The 26,026-nt window shown below is 37.2% G+C and overlaps 1 protein-coding gene across 1 annotated transcript; it reads right to left on the bottom strand.

Moving 5' to 3' along the window:
* Positions 1-1,091: 1,091 nt before the first annotated feature.
* LOC144445911 (uncharacterized) lies at positions 1,092-23,833 on the bottom strand. Its single transcript, XM_078135553.1, has 13 exons — positions 23,798-23,833; positions 21,098-21,160; positions 20,329-20,559; positions 18,448-20,074; positions 17,712-17,917; positions 17,007-17,290; positions 16,398-16,422; positions 11,815-11,877; positions 8,362-8,604; positions 6,419-8,057; positions 5,315-5,520; positions 2,217-2,576; positions 1,092-1,907 (listed from the first exon to the last, which is right to left on the bottom strand). Coding segments are annotated over exons 2-13 (4,944 nt in total). The 5' UTR covers positions 21,156-21,160; positions 23,798-23,833; the 3' UTR covers positions 1,092-1,905.
* Positions 23,834-26,026: the final 2,193 nt, after the last annotated feature.

Genomic DNA, 26,026 nt, shown 5'->3' with positions numbered 1-26,026 from the left:
ACATAGGTTAGACTGATTACGTTTCACTGATAGCCAAATTACACCATCTATATTTTCATAATTCACCCGACAAAGAACCCTTTCATACCCATTCCGACATTCCTAGGTGCACTAAATTTGTGTATGTATTCTTGATGTGTGTCCAACATTTAACAGTTTGCCATCAACAAGATACGGTCAATATAGAGGGTGGGCAAAGGATATGTCGTAACTCTTAACCTAGATTGTAACACATCAAAGAGAGGTCACAAAATCGTGATTTTATCTCCAACACATTTTGTAATTACTGTTTGTTATGTATGTAAGCCAATACAAAATATAATTATTGTCTGCGTATACTTCAAAAGGTGTTTATCGAACCACTTTATCTTACAACGTGCAAACGTCATCAGTTCTATAATAGTATTGTTCTCAGATATCAAGTGACAGCACTAGCCTAAACGAAGGGAGACATCGCCAGAGGGCGTCATATTCTATAATAGATGATGATTTGTCTGGCAAAACTATCGTGACTGTTTAATAACCACTTGTATCAGATTTACATGTAAGTGGTGAAAAACAGGTACTCAACTGTACCCATATACAAGTGTGTCTACATAATGGTTTAGCCGGTCAATGTAAATCACTCAGAGACAAAGTCGTTGTACAGGCTACCATAGTCAATGTAAATCACTCAGAGATAAAGTCATTGTACAGGCTACCATAGTCAATGTAAATCACTCAGAGACAAAGTCGTTGTACAGACTACCATAGTCACTGTAATTCACTCAGAGACAGTCATTAATTGTACAGACTACCATAGTCACTGTAAATCACTCAGAGACAAAGTCGTTGTACAGGCTACCATAGTCACTGTAAATCACTCAGAGACAAAGTCGTTGTACAGGCTACCATAGTCACTGTAAATCACTCAGAGACAAAGTCATTGTACAGGCTACCATAGTCACTGTAAATCACTCAGAGACAAAGTCGTTGTACAGGCTACCATGCATAGTCACTGTAAATCACTCGGAGACAAAGTCAGTAATTGTACAGGCTACCGTAGTCAAAGTAAATCACTCAGAGACAAAACCGTTGCTATTTTCCCCAACTTTTATTTCCCATATAGGTGATACATGTATAACACTTCTATTTCAACTCAGACGTGCTGTGTACATTTTAATAAAAACTGATGAAACCCAATTAAAACCCAAATGCATAGTTACCGTTGTAAACCAAAAAACATTACTCTACAAACACAAAAACGTTTACTCAGTGACTCAAACATCGCTACACTTGACAATTTGACAATTCCTTCACTCTATCTCGTAAGCTTGTATTTTTATAAACATTTTACTGTACCACACATACTCCACTGTCTAAACACTTTAAAGAAACCTACTCTCCAATTGCCCATTGTACAATGCAAACCGGAAGTGGAGAATAGAGCGCCCACTAGTGTTGAATACTGGAATGGGGGAATAACATACACTATGGCATACCAAACACTGCATGTCCCTTGCAAGTTGATGTTCCAGTAAATGGTTGGGACCACACGTCTACCCATCAATATTACTCTAGATATCAACTCTAGATGATGGTATCTCATCCAAACAAAGAGGTGCGTGGTTTACTACGACGATGTAAGTGTTGTATATCCTGCGTACCCGTTCACATATAATGCATACATACTTCCCAAAAGATAAATTTAGCTAATACACAACATATAATTTTATAACAGTTTTCAAATCTCTCAGACAGCTTTGAACTGAAAAGTTTTGGTCTTCTTCTGTGATAGATGGCGCTGTTTAGTATGTCCACATCACAAGTCAATTATATTATTAACATTGCGCTATTTCGAATTACGCATTTCGTTTTTGTTGTTGTTGTTGTCATTCTGCAGTCTCGCATTTAGTCGGCGAGTTGTTCTGAAATAATAAACAATACACATTTGATTAATCTTATTAGAGGAAATCTAAATCAGTTTTTGATTTATCCATGAATACATTAACATTAATTAATCCAAGGTTGGTCCTCCTACAGCTGAGAATCAACAGGATATCTGATTTGAACTTTCTAATCTAATCCTTTCACTACATTTTTGTATTGGATAACATTGAACAGTAAAATGTTACATGATATTTTAGATTTTATGATACACAGGAAAATGATGTTATTAAAGAAATTCAGCTTAAAATGGTATATTTTTAATGATTTTACATTCGTGCGTGACTTACATTCGACCACCTTTACTGAGAACGAACAGCTGCCACAGTTTCCACCAGCGTCAGTGGTTGAGCAGGTTATAGTCGTCACTCCCACTGGGAACAGCGATCCACTTGTTCGAGAACAGGTGTAACAAGAGGGGTTGCCATTGTCATCAAAATTATCCATTTCCCACATTACTTTCACCGCCTTTGCGCCATCAATTTCGTATTCGTCGTCATCTTCATCTTCCTCTACCTCTACGTTATCGTCATCGCCTTCATCGTATTTCTCTATGTCGTTGTCGTTGTCATCATGATGCACTTCATCGGACTTTGGTGAAAGGTCTATTGCTATGTCAGCAGGGCAAACTATTCTTGGCGAGCGGGTATCTGTGTGGCAATGTTATAATCAATCAGTGCGTGAGTCATTAGGTCGGTCGGGCAACCAATCAATCAATCAATCAATCAATCAATCAATCAATCAATCAATCAATCAATCAATCAATCAATCAATCAATCAATCAGTCAGTCAGTCAGTTAGTCAGTCAGTCAGTCAGTCAGTCAGTCAGTCGGTCAGTAAGTAAGTCTGTCGGTCAATCAACCATTCAATCAATCAATCAATCAATCAACCGATCAATCAATCAATCAATCAATCAATCAATCAATCAATCAATCAATCAATCAATCAATCAATCAGTCAGTCAGTCAGTCAGTTAGTCAGTCAGTCAGTCAGTCAGTCAATCAACCAACCAACCAACCAACCAACCAATCAACCAACCAACCAATTAATCAATCAGTCTATCATCCAACACACCCACCCACCCACCCACCCACCCGGATACCCACCAACATATATATCACAGAATTAAAAAACATGATCTGTTAATTCATTTGCTTCAAGAATGAATATCCCTACTTGCACATTTCAAAGTTTTAAGGCCTAGTTCGGATTAGAAAAAAATTTACATGCAAAAACAGATGTTTGGCAGATAATATAGAAACAGTTGGTCCTCAACAAAACATAATCCTACGTGATCCTCATGGTGCCACTGATTAGGTAACATTAATGCGAGACCCTGTGATCTAATACTTGACCTTCGACTACCTGATGCGCATATTGAATTTCACGTCGTTTCGCCTTCCCTATCGGCGATTCAGAACAGCTGTTTGTGTCTGTGTCTGTGTCTGTGTCTGTGTCTGTGTCTGTGTCTGTGTCTGAGTGCAATGTGACGCATGGTGTCAGCTTGTGCTTGTCGCAACCCACGCTTCATTTCTTTTCTGCGTAATGCTCTAGCATCTAGAGCCTGTCGTAATTTTAGGCTAAACTAAAAAAAAAACCCAATTTTGTGTTTCCGGTAACACGGCCGATCCTAGTTCATGGTGCTGACCCTGAATATTTTTTTTTTGCATTCTAGCAGGTGTTTTTTTTAAATGGCGAGAAGATATCCGTATCGTCAAGAAGACTGTAATTTTCGGTAGAACTTAGAAGACTGTGAGTGAAGATCGCTGAGTCAGATACTATATTCATGGTATGTTGTTACTCAAGCTGTTTGTCGCTCTCAGAACAAGTCAATGACGGAAATCCGCATATGGTGTACTACCAATTAGATATACTGGTCTAATTATGATGAACTACTTTAGGACAGAGTTTATTCGAATGAACGTATTTCAGACGGTGTAGGTCACAGGTGAAATGAATTTTGCTATATGGGGTCCGCGAAAGTTCTCATGATTTTTTTGCTACGGCCTGGCATAATAATTATACAAATATACCATCTCTCTCATTTCAAATACTTTCCGCAAAGCTTTTTAATATATCGCTTTCATTTTTGCCTGTGCTTGCTCGATATTTTATTTTACTACCATAAAGTCAAGAATTTTTCATTTACGTTCGAAAACTTAGGGTAAAATTGTGGTATCTTTGGTCACTTTTATTTCTAAAATCCCATCCATGCCTTTTAAGTGTGTAATCTTTAAGCTTTTAAGCTGACTTAACAGTGTAGTCTACAAAAGTTAATAACTAAATAAAATTTAAAAAAATAAAATAAAATAAAAATAAATTAAAATAAAATAAAATAAAATACAATACAATAAAAATAAAATAAAATAAAATAAAATAAAATAAGATGAAATAAAATAAAATAAAATAAAATAAAATAAAATAAAATAAAATAAAATAAAAAAAAAATAAAAAAAAATTCCGACCTACCTACCATATTTTCTGAAGTCATGTTATCGGAAACATTTTTTTTATTTGCCTTATTGATGTTGTAGAACTGTTATTGGTAGATGTATTAGTTTGATGACGAATTGGGAAGAATTCCACTCGCTAACGACGCGTGCAGTTAATATACCATCAGGAATCTTGCAGTCGAATATGCCGAACGAATATAGAGAGTCTGGTATACGGTTAATCTAATTCACAGATTACAGTAATGCAGGACACCTTCAAGTGATATCATAGTGCCATGCACGAGCCAAATTGAACACAAAATATGGAATATATACTCTGGTCGTTCTACGTCACGACAACGCGCGTCTATGTTATGACAACACGTGTCTCCGTCACTTGTTCTGCTGTGTTCGAAATATGAATCAAAACGTTCAAAATTACCATACTTTCCCCGAACCTTTCTCTTGATATATTGGCACTGGTATAATTATGTTATTCTCCAATATGTTTCCTTATTCAACCGGAAAATACTCATGACCTAAGGGTTGTCAGGTCTCTTCTACCGACTCGTAGTGACAAAGGCCTCTTAAGTCACTCGTATTTTCCTTGCCTGGACGAAGCACAATATTGGGGAAAAACATCTAATTAAAGACTACCTAAAACTAACAAAGCCTAACGCATAAAGATAAATAAGTGTTTGAGAATTGATATATAACACAGAAATGACCAATTATCTCGTTCGGTGCCTGTCTTCCAATTTTTCTCTTGCCAAGTCACATAAATTGACATCCTAATATGGGAATCACAGAAAACATGACTGACATTAGGTAACATTTGCAAATCAAATTTGCTTCTACTGTTCAGTCTTTTGATCTAATTGCAATTCGCTACAAACTTTTTATTGGTACCAATTGTGTTATAGACACAACAGACTAATATAGTGGAGACTACGTACCATGTGCACCGTGTGTCCAGGGTTTTAAGTCCATAGCCTCGATATCATCACACGACACCAATGGACCTTGCTCACCCGGTTTCATAAATACATCTTCCTGTACTTCAGTTATATCAGTATTATCACATATTATACGAGCCAGCGAAGATTTCTTTATCTCAGCAAGTTGTGCAGGGGTGAGGACACACTGGTTCTCATACCAGAACCTGAATAAATATTCATCAGAAGAAAATAATTGTATTCATATATTTAGTATCCAATAGGTGGAGTAGTCAGCAATTCAAGAGGATCAATTAAAAAACAGAAGAGTATGTGTCAATCACATTTTAGTCGTTTCCCCCCCCCCCCTCTCTCTCTCTCTCTCTCTCTCTCTCTCTCTCTCTCTCTCTCTCTCTCTCTCTCTCTCTCTCTCTCTCTCTCTCTCTCTCTCTCTCTCTCTCTCTCTCTCGGCAGTAATACATATGAATAGATTGAAAAGAGAACAATGGTAGTTCTTTGGCAATAACGCAATTTACTTAGATTGAGAGGTGAACATAGTTAGATCACTAGGGCAGTAACACATGAAATAGATAGAAAGGTGAACAGAGTTGGATCACTGAACAATTACACATGATTACTTAGATAGATGGAAGGTGAACAGAGTTAGATCACTGGGCCAGTAGCACATGATTACTTAGATAGATGGAAGGTGAACAGAGTTACATAACTAGATTGTTAGTATCACATGATTTAGTTAGAAGAACAAGTAGAGAATGATAATCATCTGAATAATTTTAGAACAACAATACAGTATCCTTTGCCAACTACAATGGATTGACTTTGATGTATGAGGTATTCTGACACAGGAATGTGTTTTACTTTTGATATTACTTATTCTAGTCTTTCAAAATATAATTTTCTTTATTCGACAAATGTTGTTCTTCTTTATGTTATTAGTCTTCCATACAGTGAAAACCACCATCGTCTTTGAAATGTTGTTGTTGTTGTTGTTGTTGTTGTTGTTGTTGTTATCGTTGTTGTCGTCGTCGTCGTCGTCGTCGTCGTCGTCGTTGTTGTTGTTGTCTTTATTGTTCTGTAAACTGTTTTCAAATAGAGTATGTTTACCTGTCTCCAGTTCGAAGGTTTTGGAACTGTTTGGCCAATATGCAGGTGAATGTTGGTCCCAACATACCACCTGGAAGAGGATCTTCTACCAGTCCACCAACATACAGATCAATATTGTCAACATGTCCGTACAGCTCGGTCAATTTATCACGTACTTGCTTCTTTGTTATCACTTTCGTCAGCTGGTGACGATGTTTCTTTGCTTGAATTGCTTTAGGGAGACCGCACATACCACGCCATGCTGTATAGCCAGGCAAAGCATGATCACGACCACGTTGTACGTTCAACGCCATTAGATCAAGTGCCACTGTGTTGGCCAACTCAAAGAGATGTTCAGTCAGCTCATCACTAATGAGCTCTTCTGGATTCAGTTCCTTAGCAGCATTTGCAAAGTATCCTCTCAGGATTGGATCAATACCACCCTCTTCAACAATTCTCCATGGTTGGAAGAACGCCTTGTGTAACGCCACATTACCTTGGGGAATTGGGGTCATGTCTTCCTTCAGCCGCTGGATGATTGGTCGTACATTTGCATGACCAAATCGATATGCTGCAGTTGCAAATACATTAGCAATTGAAGCATCAACACTGTTATCATAGCCCTTGTAGTTACCAAGTAATGCCATACCATCTGGACCTAGTACTGAGGGTAAATAGTAATCATAAGTAATATGTTGGACCTGTGCAATAACTATTTTACGGGATTCTTGGTAGATGGTATTTTCGTCCCAATTTGGGTTCAGTTTAGCCAACATCTCTGCGATTCGGTTGTGTTCTCTGACAAATAAAGTATGCATAGCAGTCAATCCTAACTGTTCATTAGCTCTAACATCGCCGGCTATGAAGCATGGTATTTGGTCTTCACTATCATCACTTAGACAGGCGACTGGGGATTGTGGATCATAGGGTAACAGAGAACGACCAGTGCTTGATTCTGTTCTGTCATTTACGGCAATACGTCCTTTGCCATCGAATGCTCGTAGCTGGTGGGCTTGGACTTCTGAACTACCATACACCTGAGATGCGTCAACATACGACGTGATTGCATTCAGTTGTTCTCGTGGTATTATCTTATTTAGATAGAGTGATGAAATACCAGTACCACATGCAGCACTTGATCTGATAAATTGAAGACACTCTTTTTCTATTCGGGGATCATCTTCTGGGACAGGAATAGGAAAGCATGGATTACTACTTGTGCAAGTCTCATTGCATCGGACACCATCCCTGTAAGACACCGTGCTTGGACTTTGTGGAGTGAGATTGATATCGTGGTCCAGAAACTGACCGTACAAGGGAACAAAATTACTCAGTTGTGCATGGTCAGTTATGGAGGCTGTAGAACCTACTTCAGTTGACACCAAACGAGGACTTGGTTTAGTAAACCCATTGTATTTCTTATCAATGTTCCAACCAACCGGCTCATTCAGACCATTCTCATAAATCGGATCGAGAAAACGTGCATAGCGTGTAAGAGCAGCACCCTGAAGTGGATTGTCAACATTGTTGCAAGTACCATCGATCTGGCGATATCTGATATTTGTACACATACATGTTTCTTCACACGTTGCTTCTTTTCTGAAATCCCTGCAGCCAGAAATTTCCATTAGATTCTCAATAACATCAGGAGTTAGTTCATCTTCAATTTTCCAATCTGGACAATCAAAACGAGAATACATGTACTGTAATTATACCATCATCCATAAGGTGATCATTACCAGATAACTATGTAGTATGAATGTGACCTTTGACATTGCAAAGGTTGATGGGAGATCAAACATGGCGACTCAACAGGGAAACTGATTTTTGCTGTTTGGTCAGACAGAGTTCTGTGTCGAGTTAATTAGATCCTATTGTATCCTTACCTAAATGCAGTAGTGTGCATGTGACCTTTGACATTGATAATCTTCTGCTACTTTTTGATATATTCTTACCTTGTATGCCAGCTCCATCATGATCCTTTATCATTTCAAAAATGGTTTCTAGGATCTCTTCTGATCTTGCCACGTCAACGACTTCAGCTGATGGCAATCTGAACAAAGCCAATAATTCCTCAGGAGTGGTTGGTTTGTTTTCTCCAAGTAAGACATTCTTGGTATCAAAAATGGCTTTATCCACATCATTAACAGCTGCATTGGCCACTTCATCCAGGAAACTGTTGTTGGTCAAAGATGCATCAATGGTACCTATGTGAAACACAGTATTTCAGTCACAATTATTTATTTCAATACCGACATGTCACATAGCCCTGGGACTTGTCGTTGGGTTTCCAATCAAAAACCAGGGGAACTAAAACAGGGATTAATTGTACCCTGATACTAGAACCTAGGTTGAACTAGTTTCTGTTGTTCCTTGTGGTTTCTAGTGCCACATCCATGAGTGGACCGTATAGTAGTATAGCCACCAACACTCAGCCTACGTAGATAGCTAAACGTTGAAACGTTGTTACAATTGCTTAGTGTTCCACTTTCACTACGTAGTTGACGCAATTGAGCCAATATGGTTGCCCTGTAATGATTGTGTCCAGAAAACCCCACAGGACGCCTTTTAGGACTGCCCCTTTTATAATATCATGTAGGATTGCCCTACAGGATCCCATATAGGAATTTATTGTAAGTGTACTGCATCAAGTACCTTATATGATGAAACTGTTTGTTGAAGCTATAATTTATATATAGTTAGAGGTTTATACTAGCTGTGTAAAGATTATTAAAGTTTGCTGTGTATTTTCACCCATTGGCTGATGTTACACAAATTGGATGTTTCATGTCAGAACCTTCCTGTTGTAGTCCCGAGTGGGCTGGTTTTGGAGAAAGACTACAAGATACAAGGTGAAAAAAGGTAGAAGACTGTTGCTTTGATGATCCTAAGCTATTCCAAGCTTTAATTTCCAGCACAGGAATCGATCCTGAATTTGATATCAACAGGGAGAGTTGTACCAAATCCAATAGGAGCATCAATATAAACCGATGAAATTATCGCGTCAGATATAGGTAACAATCTAAACATATCGATCGATTCACATCATTTCTAAGACTACACTAAGAGGAACATGGAGCCAAAAAATTCAAACAAAGGCACAAGCACATTCATTAACATCATGCTTGTGTTAATCGGTCACAGAATTCTCCCCAAAATAAGTCAGCGTTTATTGTTAGGTAGTTACATATGGCTAAAATGGTGTAGGCTTGGTGTTTCACTCATAGGATATTACAACTAAAATGATGTAGGCTTGGTGTTTCACTCATAGGACATTACAACTAAAATGATGTAGGCTTGGTGTTTCACTCATAATATTCAGTGATCAACCATTGAATAAAGTATGTCTACTATCTCCCATGATGCAATAGCCCATGGTAAATATAACCTATAAATGCACAAGTAATTGTAGGTGATGTAACATTATGATCATGAAATGGCTCCCCTTTAATCGTTGGATGAAGTGACCAGATACATAAATTATCAATATCTGTCAGTATGTGATGGATCACTAATGATATGCCCTATATTTAACATGATTATCTGCTACAGGGCTTACTCAGCTGGACAGCTAGCGTTGAAAAATTGATAGTGTTTGGTGTAGGTTAGGCTCGCTAGGTTAATCCTTGTGGTACGCGTCAGTGAAAGCTGAAAACATGTGTCCGTTTTTCTTCATTTAAATATAGTCATTTTGTAGTTCGGAAATGCGTGCCTCATCAAGGACATAACGTAAAAGTGAGAGATGTTGTGTCACACATTTACGGCAACTATTCAGAGTTACGAAGCCACCTCCTTCATACCTTTTCTTCAATTGTATGGTATGCCACAACCATGTGGATGTAAGAGGTTGTGAAACCTGTCCATATTAACGCCTAATTTTGCAAATTCAACCCCCCCCCCCCAAAAAAAAAAAAAAAAACAGGATGCGAACACACAAAATAGAGGTATTTCAAAACAGTGACACCGCTCTTTTGACGCGCATTTGATAAATGAGTCCACAGGAAATAAATCTTTTTTCCCTAAAATAGATATTGTGATACAACTGTTGTTTGTTAATTTACCTACATGCTAAACATTTGTTACTACAGCTGTAGTCGTGACAAAATTTTACAATGTGAAAATTACTTTATTGTTTGAAATTGTAACATATTGTATGTTATTATGCATGCATGCATGCAGATCATATAAACCAAAGTGCCACAGGATTGAACAAATAGTTGGTACTATATTTAGACATATCTGTTATAAAATACAATACCTTACAGAAGAAATGGCAAGTCAAGACTATTGACCTCTGTAGGTCATGTGGAAGACAAGTGTCGTTGATCACAATACTGGAGAGCCATGTTAGCCCCCCGCCCCGCCCCCCCCCCCCCAAAAAAAAAAGAAAAGAAAAGAAAAAAAAGAAGAATTGTTTCTGGTCAGGAGTTTGTCTAAAATGGTGCGACAACGCGATTTTTTTATTCTCAACAAACTATACTAGTCACTCAATCTACTATTTATGGCAGTTACTGTTCTTTTTATTTAGTTCTTAGAGCAAGTGTGTATGTGGGGCAGATATCATTTGCTTGTTCATGTTCAAATTGTCTCTGCAGCTGTCTTCACTGAAATAGGGGGGAGGGTTATTTTTGTGTTTCTCCTCGATCTCCAGACAGCATGGGCTAGACAAACACACAAAAAGACTGACGCGGGGGTATTTAAGTGATGCGCACGCTGACCAGAAAGAATTCTTTTTTTCTTTTTCTTTTTTAGGGGGAGGGGGTTTGCCTGAAAGGTTCCTTTTTATTGCCATCCGGTTTAGGAAGAGATGCTGTTCATCGAGAAAGTTTAACTTGAAAAGAAGGTTTTTCTTTGGGATAGTCATGAGTATAAGTAACTGTAAACATATATGCCGTTCATGTTAGACAGAATAGCACATCACATATAGAACAAGAAAGTCTTTTGTTTTGGAGGTCTTCCTGGAGCCTCCCCTTACGACCACCTAGCACCACATTCACCGAAAGTAACTGATTGGCGAACTATTACAAAGAAAAGCAATATAAGTTGACTAACTACATATGTTCGTACCAGAGATTACTCAGCACAGGTATGGCGGATACTATAATAGTGGATATGCAAATGAAGCGATCGTTCGTTCTAACTTCTACATGACAGCGCGTGATCGCAGAGTATCATCTTTAATGGGAAATTTGCTGTTTCGGATATAATAAATATAATATATATATGTTATAATGACATAATCCCCTGCCACGTGAGTTCCATGTGGGTACTTAGGGGTAATATTTTCTGCTGCACTTTCACTCACTACACTCGTGAACTGCCGCAGAGAACACTAGTACTGCAACCACTCGTGCAAATACCCCATAAGCCACACTTACACTCGCGTGTCATTGGATTTTGCCATATTATTTTCTTACCTCTGCAACTAAGGACAGCAATGACCAATATACAGAATTTGACCAGTGAAGTCTCCATGGTTCCTGTATAAAAAAAAAACCACAATGATCAATCGTTGATGACATTCTCAATATGTATACAGTATAGTAGTTGTTATCGAAAACTGCTTTCAATATTTACATGAAAAATATTATGGAAGTTGTCTGTGTTGATTCGTTTCTTTTGTATTTTTTCTGTCTCTGTATAGAAATCTTGTATACATATTATGTTTAATTTTATTTGATAAGACCTTTCTGCATTAGATGAGACGTATATCGTCTAAAAACTTGGACACATGCCTTTATTCAATCAGCCACGTACACCTGGTGATTCTTCACCATTGTATGTATGTATGTATGTATGTATGTATGTATGTATGTACGTACGTACGTATGTATGTACGTATGTATGTATGTATGTATGTATGTATACTATGTATGTATGTATGTACGTACGTATGTATGTATGTGTGTGTGCGTGCGTGCGTGTACCTCTAGGTAGGTAGGTAGGTAGGTAGGTAGGCGTGACGTTTTGGGGCGAGATTTATACTGCGTATTTAAAAGTCACTCCTGGTATCCTACTTACTGAAACATACTTGATTGTCACTTGCAATATTGACTGAACTCAAACCTCATATTAAGATATATATGTTCTATAAACGATTCGCTGACGTAACGTTTATACATATCAAAAATGTCGAGTAAACTATGCAATCAACTGTTCTAACTAAACGAGAAGGCAATTGTGACGTCATAATGCACCAACGATAATTATACTATGATAGTTTATGTTTGATGGATGTTATAAAAGTCAGCTTGTGCGACTTTAACAAGGAAGGGGTAAGATAAGCATGAGTACACTTCTTGACAATAAGAATCTCGACCTCGACTATTTTGCGTGTACCATAGAGTCCACCATTTTAAATCTGCACTAGCTGAAACTGAAGTATTACTTTCTCTATCAGACAATCAGCAATACCTTCTCCGGAAATTGTTAAAATACCAGTAATTAGACATTGAATGGGGATCGATTGTATCCAGGCGAAATGCAGTACAGTAACAAGTTCAAATTTTGATCATGTTGGCCCGCTGATTTTTGGTTTAGACACAACTATTAAACTGACATGAAAGGGTACCCTCTATAACGTCATAATTCCCTGAAGGGAGAACAATAGGCAGTATAATTGTAAATTCATGTCAGCTCAGACAGGCCGCTGTCGTAAGTTTTAACTCATTTTTCTCATTTATCATGCAATTTTGAATACACAGCTTGGATTTATACTAGAAAAAGAACATTTTTCAAGGTTGTGGTATGGGACATTTTGAATCACCTTTAATTTGATAGGATTTCTTGTACCTTATTGTGTGTACAGGTACACACAAGTATATGTACATGTACGTAAATGTACACGTGACTCAATACTGCCCAAGGTGTACAATATTATGAATAAGTCAAAAAACGTTCCAGTTGCAGTTAGTGCAACTTTCACGGAATTTCTTCTTTTTTAAAAAAAATACAGAAAAATCCCAGAACAACTAGATATCACCTCACCTTACTCCTTTGTCAGACGGCAGAATAAAGACTGGAAGACTTTGATTATAGTTTATGTCATATATTCAGTTAAAGGGATTAGTATGTTGACAGCTGCAATGCACCACACTATTCAGTAACATGAAGACTGACTACAAACGTTGCATTTTCATATTACAAAATTAAGTTGCAACAGTTGTTGTCTTGTTTGCTGTTTATATTTACCACCCACAATTAATGGCAGCAATTTCTGGTACAGATGTCTGTCTAGCTGACAGTGCGTACGTGTCAGGTCGTTAGGGTTTTTTATTTTGCTGTGATATTATAACATTTCACCAAAATCATCCCGCCTTCCCACTCTCCCTCCCTCCCCTCGTAAAACCTAGTACTATGCTTGGCTAACCGAAGACAAATGTGGTTGACTAATTCATAGTGTATTCACATACGTATACATTACCAAACACGGAAAGTTATTTACAAGTTATTTGAGATATAAAAAAAAAGAATCATATATGTGGAACTTTTTTCGACCTGACCTTGTCCTGAGAGAGAGAGGAAAACGATGTGTAAAAGAAAAACTGAACCGGCCTGGGCGGAATTGTGATGTAGCACGGTCACTGGGGACTGGTTAATGGTACATGTATATGTATGACTTACGCCTTCAAAAAGAACCTAAAGACATATTTGTTCTCCAGAGCATTCTAACTGTACAACGCCTCTGAACTCTACATCGTAGTGGAAACTGGAACTTTATAAATTCACTGATTATCTTAACTTCTATTTTGATTTGTTACATGATTGCTTGTCCTTCAAGTCTACAAACACTTTTGAGATCCGCTGATCTAGAATAGCATTCCTACAGAGAATTTGATTGGTCGAATACATAATTAGACATATTTAAATCACGCAATCGGGTCACATGATGAATCCATAATTAGGTCTCATCATGAGAGGTTTTTTTGAAAACAGACTCAATTCCATTGTGTTATTTTTTGCACACGTTATTGTGTTGGGGCGTGGCTTAATACTACACATCTAAGGATTATTGGTAGACTTGGAGGACAAGACAAAATTCAAAATGTCTGTTAGGATAGATGAAATAGAGTAGTAGCGTGAGTCCTTCAAGACTACGGGTAGACTAGACTTGTACCGTAATAAGTAAAAAAAGTAGAAAAATCAACAAAAAATTTTCAACGACAGATAATGGAAGTGATACTTTCATGGACAGATTTACTTGTTCCAAATAATTAATGGAGCGGCGACTGACAATTGCCAGTAATTTACATATCATCTGTCAGTCAAGAACACATTATCACCGGCGTCAGGAAATATTAGAATCGGCATCTGGAAATATTAGATTGCTTTTGTTTGTTTCCACCACAAGTAATATGTCAAAAGTTTTTAAAAGGACACATTTAGCACATATTTATTATAGTCACTGACAAATTGTTGTTTGTACACCAGGATTACTTTCTCACATATGTTGGGCTTATTACCTTTCGTTGTTATTCAAATTACATAAGCTATATTTAATATCATAATTCATCCGCTAAAGTGCTTGAAAGGATCCCTTTCATATCCATTCTGACATTCATAGGTGACTCAAATTTGCATACTACAAGACACAAACAATAGAATGTCAACACGGGGTATTTTGATAAATCGTAATCGCCTTAATAATTCGTCAGCTGTAAAATGTCACAAAAAATTCATAATATCCTACTTATTTGGTTAAAGTTCAGTCGCCTGTCATGCCCTGCCCAATCAATCAATCAATCAATCAATCAATCAATCAATCAATCAAGAGCTTGAACAGAAACCCACAGTTAATACTTTCAAGAATTCGAAGGGCCTTAAAACATACTTATTCATGAATATTTTCAATATGGAACTGTACAGCACCTATAAACTAAAACTCCGATTCGATGGATGGATGGATGGATGGATTGATTGATTGATTGGATCGCTCGCTAGCTCGACTGAGCGATACATTGATTGATTGATTGATTGATTGATTGATTGATTGATTGATTGATTGATTGATTGACTGACTGACTGACTGACTGACTGATTGATTGGGTGTTTTTAAAAAATGTAATGTATGCTTAAGTGTCTTTGATCACATATTTTGACGCTATGTAGATAAGTTATTATTACATTTTAAAAGGGGTATCATATCATATACTGAATTCGGTGATTTGTCTAGCAAGCCACCGTAACGATATGGGTCGCTATAATTAGATTTCCGAGTTAGCTGAAAATAGGCAATTACTTTTTAGGTTTATATTCGTTGATTATGTGTGACTTTTAGGGTGACTTTAAAACCGTTTTGAGATATAAAGCTGAGACTTTATTTACAGATTGTGAGGTTAAGATGGGGGTTGGGGGGTGAGGGGTGGAGAGATACGTTACGTGTTAACAAATGATGACAAGGTTGTTGCTTTTCCACCCAATTTTATTACCCATATATGTCACATATATAACAGTTTAAAAGTAAAATAGCAAACACTTCAATTTCAAATCAGATGTTATTTTTAAACTTCAAACAAAACTGATAAAACTAAAATAATAAGTTTTATACAGTAAAACACTCGAAAATATGATCATCACATTCGCTTTACTGTGTCTCCCAAGCATCAATAAAGTTTAAGGATTTACAATGTGCACACTCCATTGAATTGGTTTTCATTGTACTAAATGAATTCAAGGTCATATATATCGAAATATAATTGGTAAATCCTAATACTTTGTTTCGTAAAATGTGTATAATGGGAACAAACACTTTCGCTGTTGTAAGTAGCTTCATCACCCACTGATGTAACAAATATACCAATATAGCAAAAACATTACAGGGCCGCAAATTATACAAACATATATTATGCAGTTGAGAATTAGAGCTTTAACCAAAAGCACACAACATATTTTTTTGATAAGCAGAGAGCAGTCAGTCTTATTCAAGCTATCATACATGTAGATGGCGCTCTTTATTATGAGCACGTCACAATTAAGGCCTATTTTTGTGGTTATTCTTCACCTTCATATTTGTTCGGTGGGTCGTTCTGAAATAAGAAAATACACATTTGATTAATACTATGATATGACCTTTGATTATGTCTTCTATAAACGTACATGTGTCTGATTCTTCGATGAGAAGCATTTGGTTGTTTCTTTTTGACCAAAATTTGTGGTGTAATTTTGGTAACATAAACGAATAAGCTAGGCAAGTGAGTTAAGTAGAGTGAGAGAGTGAGTGAGTGAGTGAGTGAGTGAGTGAATGAGTGAGTGAGTGAGTGCGTGAGTTTAAGATTACATAATTGACTTTGAGAAAGACATATATGCTAAGCTCTTCTTTGACAGGAATTCTACATTATTTTTTCCACATCAATATGCTAATTCATGGTTGGCCCACTTTCCACTGAGACTCCACACCAGAAGATATCTGATTCAAATTTTCTTTCACCACATCCTTCGCTATATTGTTGTAAGATCATACAAAAACTTAAGGAGAAACGTTATTTTGAGTGAAACTGGTCCAGATGACATTTAAGAGAGGAAAACGATGTTATTAAAGAAATTCAGCTTAAAATTGTATATTTGTTAATGATTTTACATTCGTGTGTGACTTACATTCGACCACCTTTACTGAGAACGAACAGCTGCCACAGTTTCCACCAGTGTCAGTGGTTGAGCAGGTTATTGTCGTCACTCCCACTGGAAACAGCGATCCACTTGTTCGAGAGCAGGTGTAACAAGAGGGGTTGCCATTCTCATCTAAACTATTCATTTCCCACATTACTTGCACCATCCTTGCGACATCAACGTCGACGTCTTCATCTTCTTCTTCGTGATCGTCGTCGTCTTCATCGGAGTTTGGTGAAAGGTTTATAACAATGTCAGCAGGGCAAACGATATTAGGCGAGTGTGTATCTGTCGCAATGACAAAAATAAACCAATCAATCAACCAACCAACCAAGTAATCAATCGATCAACCAACCAGCCAACCAACCAGCCAACCAAGCAAACACACACACACACAGCAACAAAAACAACAACAACAACAACAACAACAACAACAACAACAACAACACAACACACACACAAGAACAACAACAACAACAATACACACACACAACAACAACAACAACAACAACAACAACAACAACAACAACAACAACAACAGCAGCAGCAACAACAACAATCTATCGCAGAATCAACAACAAAAATTAATATGTTCCTCTGTACTTCATGTACTGTTAACTTGTTTTAAACATATATCCATACTTGAAAATTTTACAATACTTAGTTTTAAGGCCCAGTTCGGACATGCCCATGTAGTGAGGCTACATACCATGTGTACCATGTATAAAGGGTGTCAGATCCATGGCCTCGATATCATCACACGACACCAATGGACCTTGCTTGCCCGGTTTCATAAATACATCTTCCTGTACTTCAGTTATATCAGTATTATCACATATTATACGAGAGAGTGAAGATTTCTTTATCTCAGCAACTTGTGCAGGGGAGAGGACACACTGGTTCTCATACCAGAACCTGAATAATAGTTTACCAGAAGAAAAACATATTAATGCATTCATATAATTGTAGTAACAAATGAGGTGTTACCTTCGATCATTTTGACCAAGAATATTGATCAAGTATCGGTTGTAGGAAAATAAGGTATGGCTTTCTTTGCAGTTATGTGCTCAATTATAAATTTAAACGTGTTTCTATATAATACAAGTGTAATAACTGCTGCATGTCAAGCAAACCTAATAGACAACATTTAAGACAACAGTGGTTTAAACTTTATGGTGGCATTTATTTACAGATGAGCATCGTCATAAACCACAGCCTCTTTTACGGTACCATCCAAAACGCACCATCCAAGAGATGTCGCGGAAGAAATACCAGCTCTGGTTTGCGAGAATGCACATGATATGACCAACGTTGTTCTTCTATGAGGTGTTCCTGTTTTGTTTATAATGAACACATCATTGTTGTTGTTGTTGTTGTTGTTGTTGTTGTTGTTGTTGTTGTTGTTGTTGTTGTTTTAAACTGCTGTTCGAATATAGAATGTTTACCTGTCTCCATTTCGAAGATTCTGGAACTGTTTGGCCAAAATACAGGTGAATGTTGGTCCCAACACACCACCTGGAAGAGGGTCTTCTACCAGTCCACCAACAAACAGATCAATATTGTCAACGTGTCCGTACAGTTGGCTCAATTTGTCACGCACTTGCTTATTTTTTATCGAATGCTTCAGCTGGAAAAACGTTCTTATTTCAGGTAAACCACACATCTCACGCCATGCTGTATAGCCAGGCAAAGCATGATCACGACCACGTTGTATGTTCAATGACATCAGATCAAGTGCCACTGTGTTGGCCAACTCAAAGAGATGTTCAGTCAGCTCATCACTGAGAAGCTCTTTCGAATTCAGGTCCTTAGCAGCATTCGCAAAGAATCCTCTCAGGAGTGGATCAATGCCACCCTGCTCAACAATTCTCCATGGTTGGAAGAACGCCTTATGTAAAGCCACATTACCCTGGGGAATTGGGGTCATGTCTTCCTTCAGCCGCTGGATAATTGGTCGTACAGTTGCATGACCAAATCGAAATGCTGCAGTTGCAAATACATTGGCAACTGAAGCTTCAATATCCTTATCGTAGCCTTTGTAGTTACGAAGTAATGCCATACCTTCTGGTCCTAGCACCGGTGGTAAATAATGATCATAAGTAATATGTTGGACCTGTGCAATAACTATTTTACGGGTTTCTTGGTAGATGGTATTTTCGTCCCAATTTGGGTTCAGTTCAGCCAACATCTCTGCAATTCGGTTGTGTTCTCTGACAAATAAAGTATGCATAGCAGTCAATCCTAACTGTTCATTAGCTCTAACATCGCCGGCTATGAAGCATGGTATTTGGTCTTCACTATCATCACTTAGACAGGCGACTGGGGATTGTGGATCATAGGGTAACAGAGAACGACCAGTGCTTGATTCTGTTCTGTCATTTACGGCAAGACGTCCTTTGCCATCGAATGCTCGTAGCTGGTGGGCTCGGTCTTCTGAACTACCATACACCTGAGATGCGTCAACATACGACGTGATTGCATTCAGTTGTTCTCGTGGTATTATCTTATTTAGATAGAGTGATGAAATACCAGTACCACATGCAGCACTTGATCTGATAAATTGAAGACACTCTTTTTCTATTCGGGGATCATCTTCTGGGATAGGAATAGGAAAGCATGGATTACTACTTGTGCAAGTCTCATTGCATCGGACACCATCCCTGAAAGACACCGTGCTTGGACTTTGTGGCGTGAGATCGACGTCGTGATCTAAGAACTGGCCGTACAAAGTAACCATATCACTGAGTTGTCTATGCTCAGTTATGGAGTCTGTAGAACCTACTTCAGTTGACACCAAACGAGGACTTGGTTTAGTAAACCCATTGTATTTTTTGTGAATGTTCCAACCAACAGCTTCATTCAGGCCATTCTCATAAATCGGATCGAGAAAACGTGCATATCGTGTAAGAGCAGCACCCTGAAGTGGATTGTCAACATTGTTGCAAGTACCATCGATCTGGCGATATCTGATATTTTTACACATACATGTTTCTTCACACGTTGCTTCTTTTCTGAAATCCCTGCAGCCAGAAATTTCCATTAGATTCTCAATAACATCAGGAGTTAGTTCATCTTCAATTTTCCAATCTGGACAATCAAAAAGAGAATAAATGTACTATAATGATAAAATCTTACATAAGTTGATCATAGAAATGTGAAATATGTAACCTTTGACATTGCAATGGTTTATGGGAAATCAAATATGGCGACAGAAAAGAGCAATTGGCTATGCAGTAGTGCGGTCATCTATTCTCTATAGTGTAGGGTTGTTGCCAATCTTCTGCTACTTGTTGATATCTTCTTACCTTGTATGCCAGCTCCATCACGATCCTTTATCATTTCAATAATGGTTTCTAGGATCTCTTCTGATCTTGCCGCGTCAACGACTTCAGCTGATGGAAATCTGAACAGAGTCAATAGTTCCTCGGGAGTGGTTGGTTTGTGTTCTCCAAGTAAGACATTCTTGGTATCAAAAATGGCTTTATCCACATTATTAAGAGCTTCAGCAGTCACATCATCCACGAAGTGATTGCCGGTCAGAGTTGCATCAATGGTTCCTACAAGAAAAACGTTGTTTTTTCAGTCAGCATATTTTGCTTCAAGACTACTGACTTCTATATCACATGGGCAAGGGGAGTGTGCAACTGCCATCATCGTAATAGATGACATTACCAGAGGTTTCGCGTGTAAGGGGTCATTTTTACTGCCCTCACGGTATACATTTCATCTTTGAACTTGAAAAGGTCTGGAAATTTTATTTAGGGTAGTTTAAGATCAGATCAGAGTTCTCAGTCCTCAACGATTATAAGTAATTGTAACCATATTTGCTTTTCATGTTAGATTAGGTAAGGTTCCAAATCCCCTAAACTGTAACACACAAACAATGTAACAACAAATACACCAGACTTTAGGTTTTCATGAGAAAGGGTTTTTCTCCACAAAATATGCATGAAAATACTTTGGGTTTGGAAGTCTGCGTGGAACACCCCCCCCCCCCCGCTCCTCCCCCAGAAGACCACGTTCACCGAAAATGGCTGATTCTCAAACTCGAACCATGGTAATCAACGACAAATGTCTCTAATAATGTTTTCTTACCTGTGTAACTAAGGACAGCAATGACCAGTATACATAATTTGACCAGCGAAGTTTCCATGGTTCCTGTATCCAAAAATATTAATAATGATCATTCACCACATTCTCTGAACGTTACAGCTGATATCGAAAATTCGCATCAAAACTTACATGAAAAAATTATAGAAGCCAATACAAACCATATAGAGCTAAGCACATCACAATAATATTTGGCAATAAAAGACCGTGGGGACAGTTTCCAGAACCCAGAAATCTCGCGAGATTCATTTGCATTCAACGTGCTATCTCCATTCTGCAGATTTGATTACGGGCATTTATTCACTTACGTTCCTCTGTATTAATAAGTGAACACAAGCAAAGACAGTTGGTATCAAGTGCGAAATGTTGAAATAATGGAAATGGTTAGTTGAAATCGTGCATATCTTGAGGGATTTCGCAAAATATATTCAGACAAAGTCTGAGAAATCTAGCAATTCAATTAAGAGTGGACGGAATACTGGTTACTGAACATAAAGCAGCAAATGTGATATTCAATTTGACTTCGGTTGTACATCTGCCACACTCATGGCACTCCATACCTGCAATAACTTTTTGGCTCATTCTAGAGGGTCAAAATAGAACGAAAGGGTCGACTTATTCTCATGTGTGCCTATAGTAATGCATGTGAAGCGCCTGGAGCGCTGGGAAGTTATGGTGTCAACTAATCTGATTAAAATCCGATGTAGGGTACACGTCGCGATTTCTATTTGGCTGTTACATTTACCGTCGTTTGTTCTTTTGTTAGCTCTCGTTACATACATCTGATACAATATCCAATCTCGTACTTATGAGTAGCCAACCTGTTATACAATATAACACTCAACGTTCGAAATTGAAAGAAAGAGAAGCACCGAATGATAACATCGTTGTCTGCACTCTGTGCTTATGCTCTTTTCGAACACAGCTCTCCAAAGTACTACTGGGTGTTTGATACTAAGAAAAACATTGGCGCCTGAATGTCTGCATGGAATAGCAATATATTTAAATGGGTTATATCATTTAGATTAATGTAGCAAAAAGTGCCATCTTGCTATTGACGTGTGGCATATGCAGTTTTCTTATTGGTTTCTGCATGGTTGTATCAAACAGAAAAGTTACACGGTATTGTGACATTCACTATATAAGACCATGTACCCAGTCCATCCTGTATAACGATGAATTTCACTTGTACAGCAAATGTCTTACAACGATGACAAATATGACATCAAGACACATCTGTTTGCAAGAGCTTTCTAACTTTTTACATTGATCTACTGTTGTTCTTGTTCAGCGCCATAGAATATTACGTCATATTGGATTTTGGCGTTATACAAAATTTGATTGATTGATTGATTGATTGATTGATTGATTGATTGATTGATTGATTGATTGATTGATTGATTGATTGATTGATTGGTTGGTTGGTTGGTTGGTTGGTTGGTTGGTTGGTTGGTTGGTTGGTTGGTTGGTTGGTTGGTTTTTAATGTAATGTATACTTTATAATATGCGTCTTTGATAACATATTTGACTGTGAATACTGACGCTGTAAATAAGTGTGAATAAATTATCATTACATTATAAAAGGGTGTTATATACTGAATTCGGTGATTTGTCTAGCATGCCACCTTCACGATATGATAACGTTTCATAAAATTAAATTACATGATAATAAATGTTAGGTTTTTTTTACAGCACTTCCCATCCCACACTTTGTATAAAGCGTTTTACAATTGTTATACATTGCATGGGCATATAATGGCACAAGGGCCCACTGCAGTCTCTACAAAATATAAGTTTATAGGATTACAATGTCTATCCTACCAGGTCTCTAATTACTAGTATACTGCTGGGTTGACTTAGGTATGACCATGGTTCAAATCGTCCCCCGGGGACCTTACCGGCCATTCGGAAAGAAACTTCAGCGGCGAGACTCGAACCTATACCATGCAGATTTCAGGCCGGCCGCTCTTAACCATTCGATTATCACGTCTACACAAACGTTTTTGTTTGTTCCGCCTATTTTGTCGCCATTTGGAAGGAGTGACAGATAACAGATACAGGTCTCATAACCGATTTGGAAAGATTCCACGAAATAAAGTTGATTCTTTAAAAAACTTGTCTAAATCATATGATGACATTAAGTATGGTAACAGTTAAAACTACAAAGAAGGAAAAGTTGTGGATAATACAGTCCCTGAAAATTAGTAATGAAAACTATCGATGTTTCGACTAAAAGTTCCTTAACAAGGCGGAGGTAAGTTACGTGAGCACCCTACACTACGGTGAACTGTAAAAAGCAAAACTAAACTTGGAATAGTTATTGGTGCAAGTTCATTATTTTAAAGTGGTCATATGGATGAGGATTTGGTATTTATTTTCAATTTTTAATTCATAAAACAACTTTATCATGGCTTCCTACTTGAAAAATCAATATGAAACAACATTGACAGAGTCTGTGTTTGAACGTTGGACAAAACGAACGTACAATAACAAACATTTTACACTTTTATTGATAATTTGCGTTACAAACAAGGACTTGGTCAATGTTGTTTCACATTGGTTTTTCAAGTAAGAAGCCGTGATAAGATCGTTTTATGAATTAAAAATCCAAAATAAATATCAAATCCTCATCCATATGGTCAATTTAAAACGATAGAAAATCTGAAAAAAAAGTTATCATCTCACCTTACTCCTTTTGGTTTGTCAGACGAAAGGAGCGACGGAAGCAAGAATGTCAGAGTTTGATTATTACCCCTATGATAAATCCAGTCTTACGGATTATTTTGTTGACAGCTGCCGTTTAGTACATACGGGTGACCAATAAAATAAAGCTTCATTTAATACCTATTATTTGCAATTCATTTGTTTTTGTCAAACCAGTAATATGGTATTATGAAGTTGTAACAGTTGCTGTCTACGTCTTGATTGCTGTTGTACTTTAGGCCTAATAAAAAAAATTGTGTGGTTCCGATAACACTCAATTTTAGAATACACATGGTAGGTAGATTTTTTACATCATTGTATTACCTTTTTTTTCATGTGTGAGTGTCTAACTCAGGTAGTTATGTTTTACATTGTTTTCCATATGGTCTCTGTGTTATTGGTTTCTTCCCATCAGATAAGCAAGCATTACAGATTGGAAGAAAAATTATATATTGTCTTTTTAAGTTGATGTCAGTGTCCGCATCCACTATTTCAGGCGAGACTTCACAATTTTCGCGATTTTATTTTTTCCCGAATATATCAAAAAGGGTTTATGGTCGACAGAGAAAAAGTAGGTGGGGTCGGGTAACTGGAGCCGAACAATTTTTGTAGGCTTTAAGACCCATAACTGATGGAAGCGACAGATGATGTTTTTGTACTTTTCTTGTTCAGTAGTTTGGGGAGTTAGCGACTCTTAACCACGTGGCTCACTCCCGCAACACACAAAAGCGAAAACAAATGACAATATACGAATGAAATGGAGGCAATCGAATTTATTTCTAAATCAAATTTGAATAAAGCTAGAGATATTGTAACAGCAGACTTTAAAATGTCAAACAAAATTTGAACAAACTATTTTTGTGGTCCAGCCAGAAGTTTAAAGTTATTTAAAAATATTTTTTTCTTCTCATTGCCGATGTGTTTTTATACTTGATTATTTCATTTCCCTCTTTTGATATGTAAATTTGGTTGTTGGTTTTTCGACCTTTGGCAAATAAATGATTAAAAATCAAAGCAAAGATTGATCCTTTACCACATGGTGTTGTTGTAAACCTAGGCTTTAACAGTAACAAAGAAAGCATATCGTATTATTACGTATACAAAACAATGGGTAAAACAGACAAAATAATCACTTAGTGTACAGGGCTTAAAAACTAGATGCAACAAGTGACATATTTCTGTCTGATTTCGCAGAAAAAATTTAGATGTTGCTCAAATCCTCGAACAGCTGTGAGTTTATCTCCGATATTCATGATGTTAAACTACGGTGAAAAATGTATGTAAATTGATAAATGTGTGTGTGGTGGGGGATGGGGGTGGGGTGCTGATATACAAGAGACTCAGGATAAATTTACAACAAATAGATATATGATATTTACATACATACATACATACATACATACATACATACATACATACATACATACATACATACATACATACAAGGAGTTTCACATTGATTTTTCAAGTAGGAAGCCATGATAACATTGTTTTGTAAATTAAAAATCCAAAATAAATACCCAATCCTCATCCATATGGCCACTTTAATGTGGACACTACACTTAATCAGTATGGGAATTCATGTTTCTGTTTACTTGGAGAAATATTATAGAAATTCACAAAAATATTAAATATAAGGTTAGAAATTTGACAAATACATGTCAATTGTTACAATGTTTATACCTAATTTAATTTTGAAATGTAGTGGTTCAAAGAAGATTTTTAGGTTTCACCACTAGAGGGCCCAAAAAGATGGGGGGGGGGGCACTGGTCACGGTGAGCATCTCTGGACATAATTTAGGGATTGGAATTGGACCAAACACTCATAGAATCACTGTGTCAGGTGATGTTTCTGTCTTCTATGTCCTTTTAACATATAGTATGCCCCGACGAAGCATAATCGCTGTTAAAAAAAAAATTTCTGTCACTTCAAGTTGCTCAAGAAAAATGGAACCCATTAATTAAGAAAGAAAAACAGGGGTCACAGTTCAACGGTTGCATACATTTGAGAGCCATTTTCAAAGTAACTTAGTCCCAAAGCACATTCATCATTATTCTGTATGCTGTAGTATAATTCATTCCCGAATAGAGGGCGCTACACTGATGCAATAATAACAACTGGCCTTCGTTATATTATATTATATTATATTATATTATGTTACATTACTGCATTATCCCTCACGGGGAAATTTATCTTGCAACAAATCAGAA

The sequence above is a fragment of the Glandiceps talaboti genome, chromosome 14 (genome assembly GCF_964340395.1).
Source record: "Glandiceps talaboti chromosome 14, keGlaTala1.1, whole genome shotgun sequence".
Lineage (NCBI taxonomy): Eukaryota > Metazoa > Hemichordata > Enteropneusta > Spengelidae > Glandiceps > Glandiceps talaboti.
The sequence above is the reverse complement of the archived record's forward strand: the minus strand, read 5'-3'. Positions and strand labels throughout refer to the sequence as shown.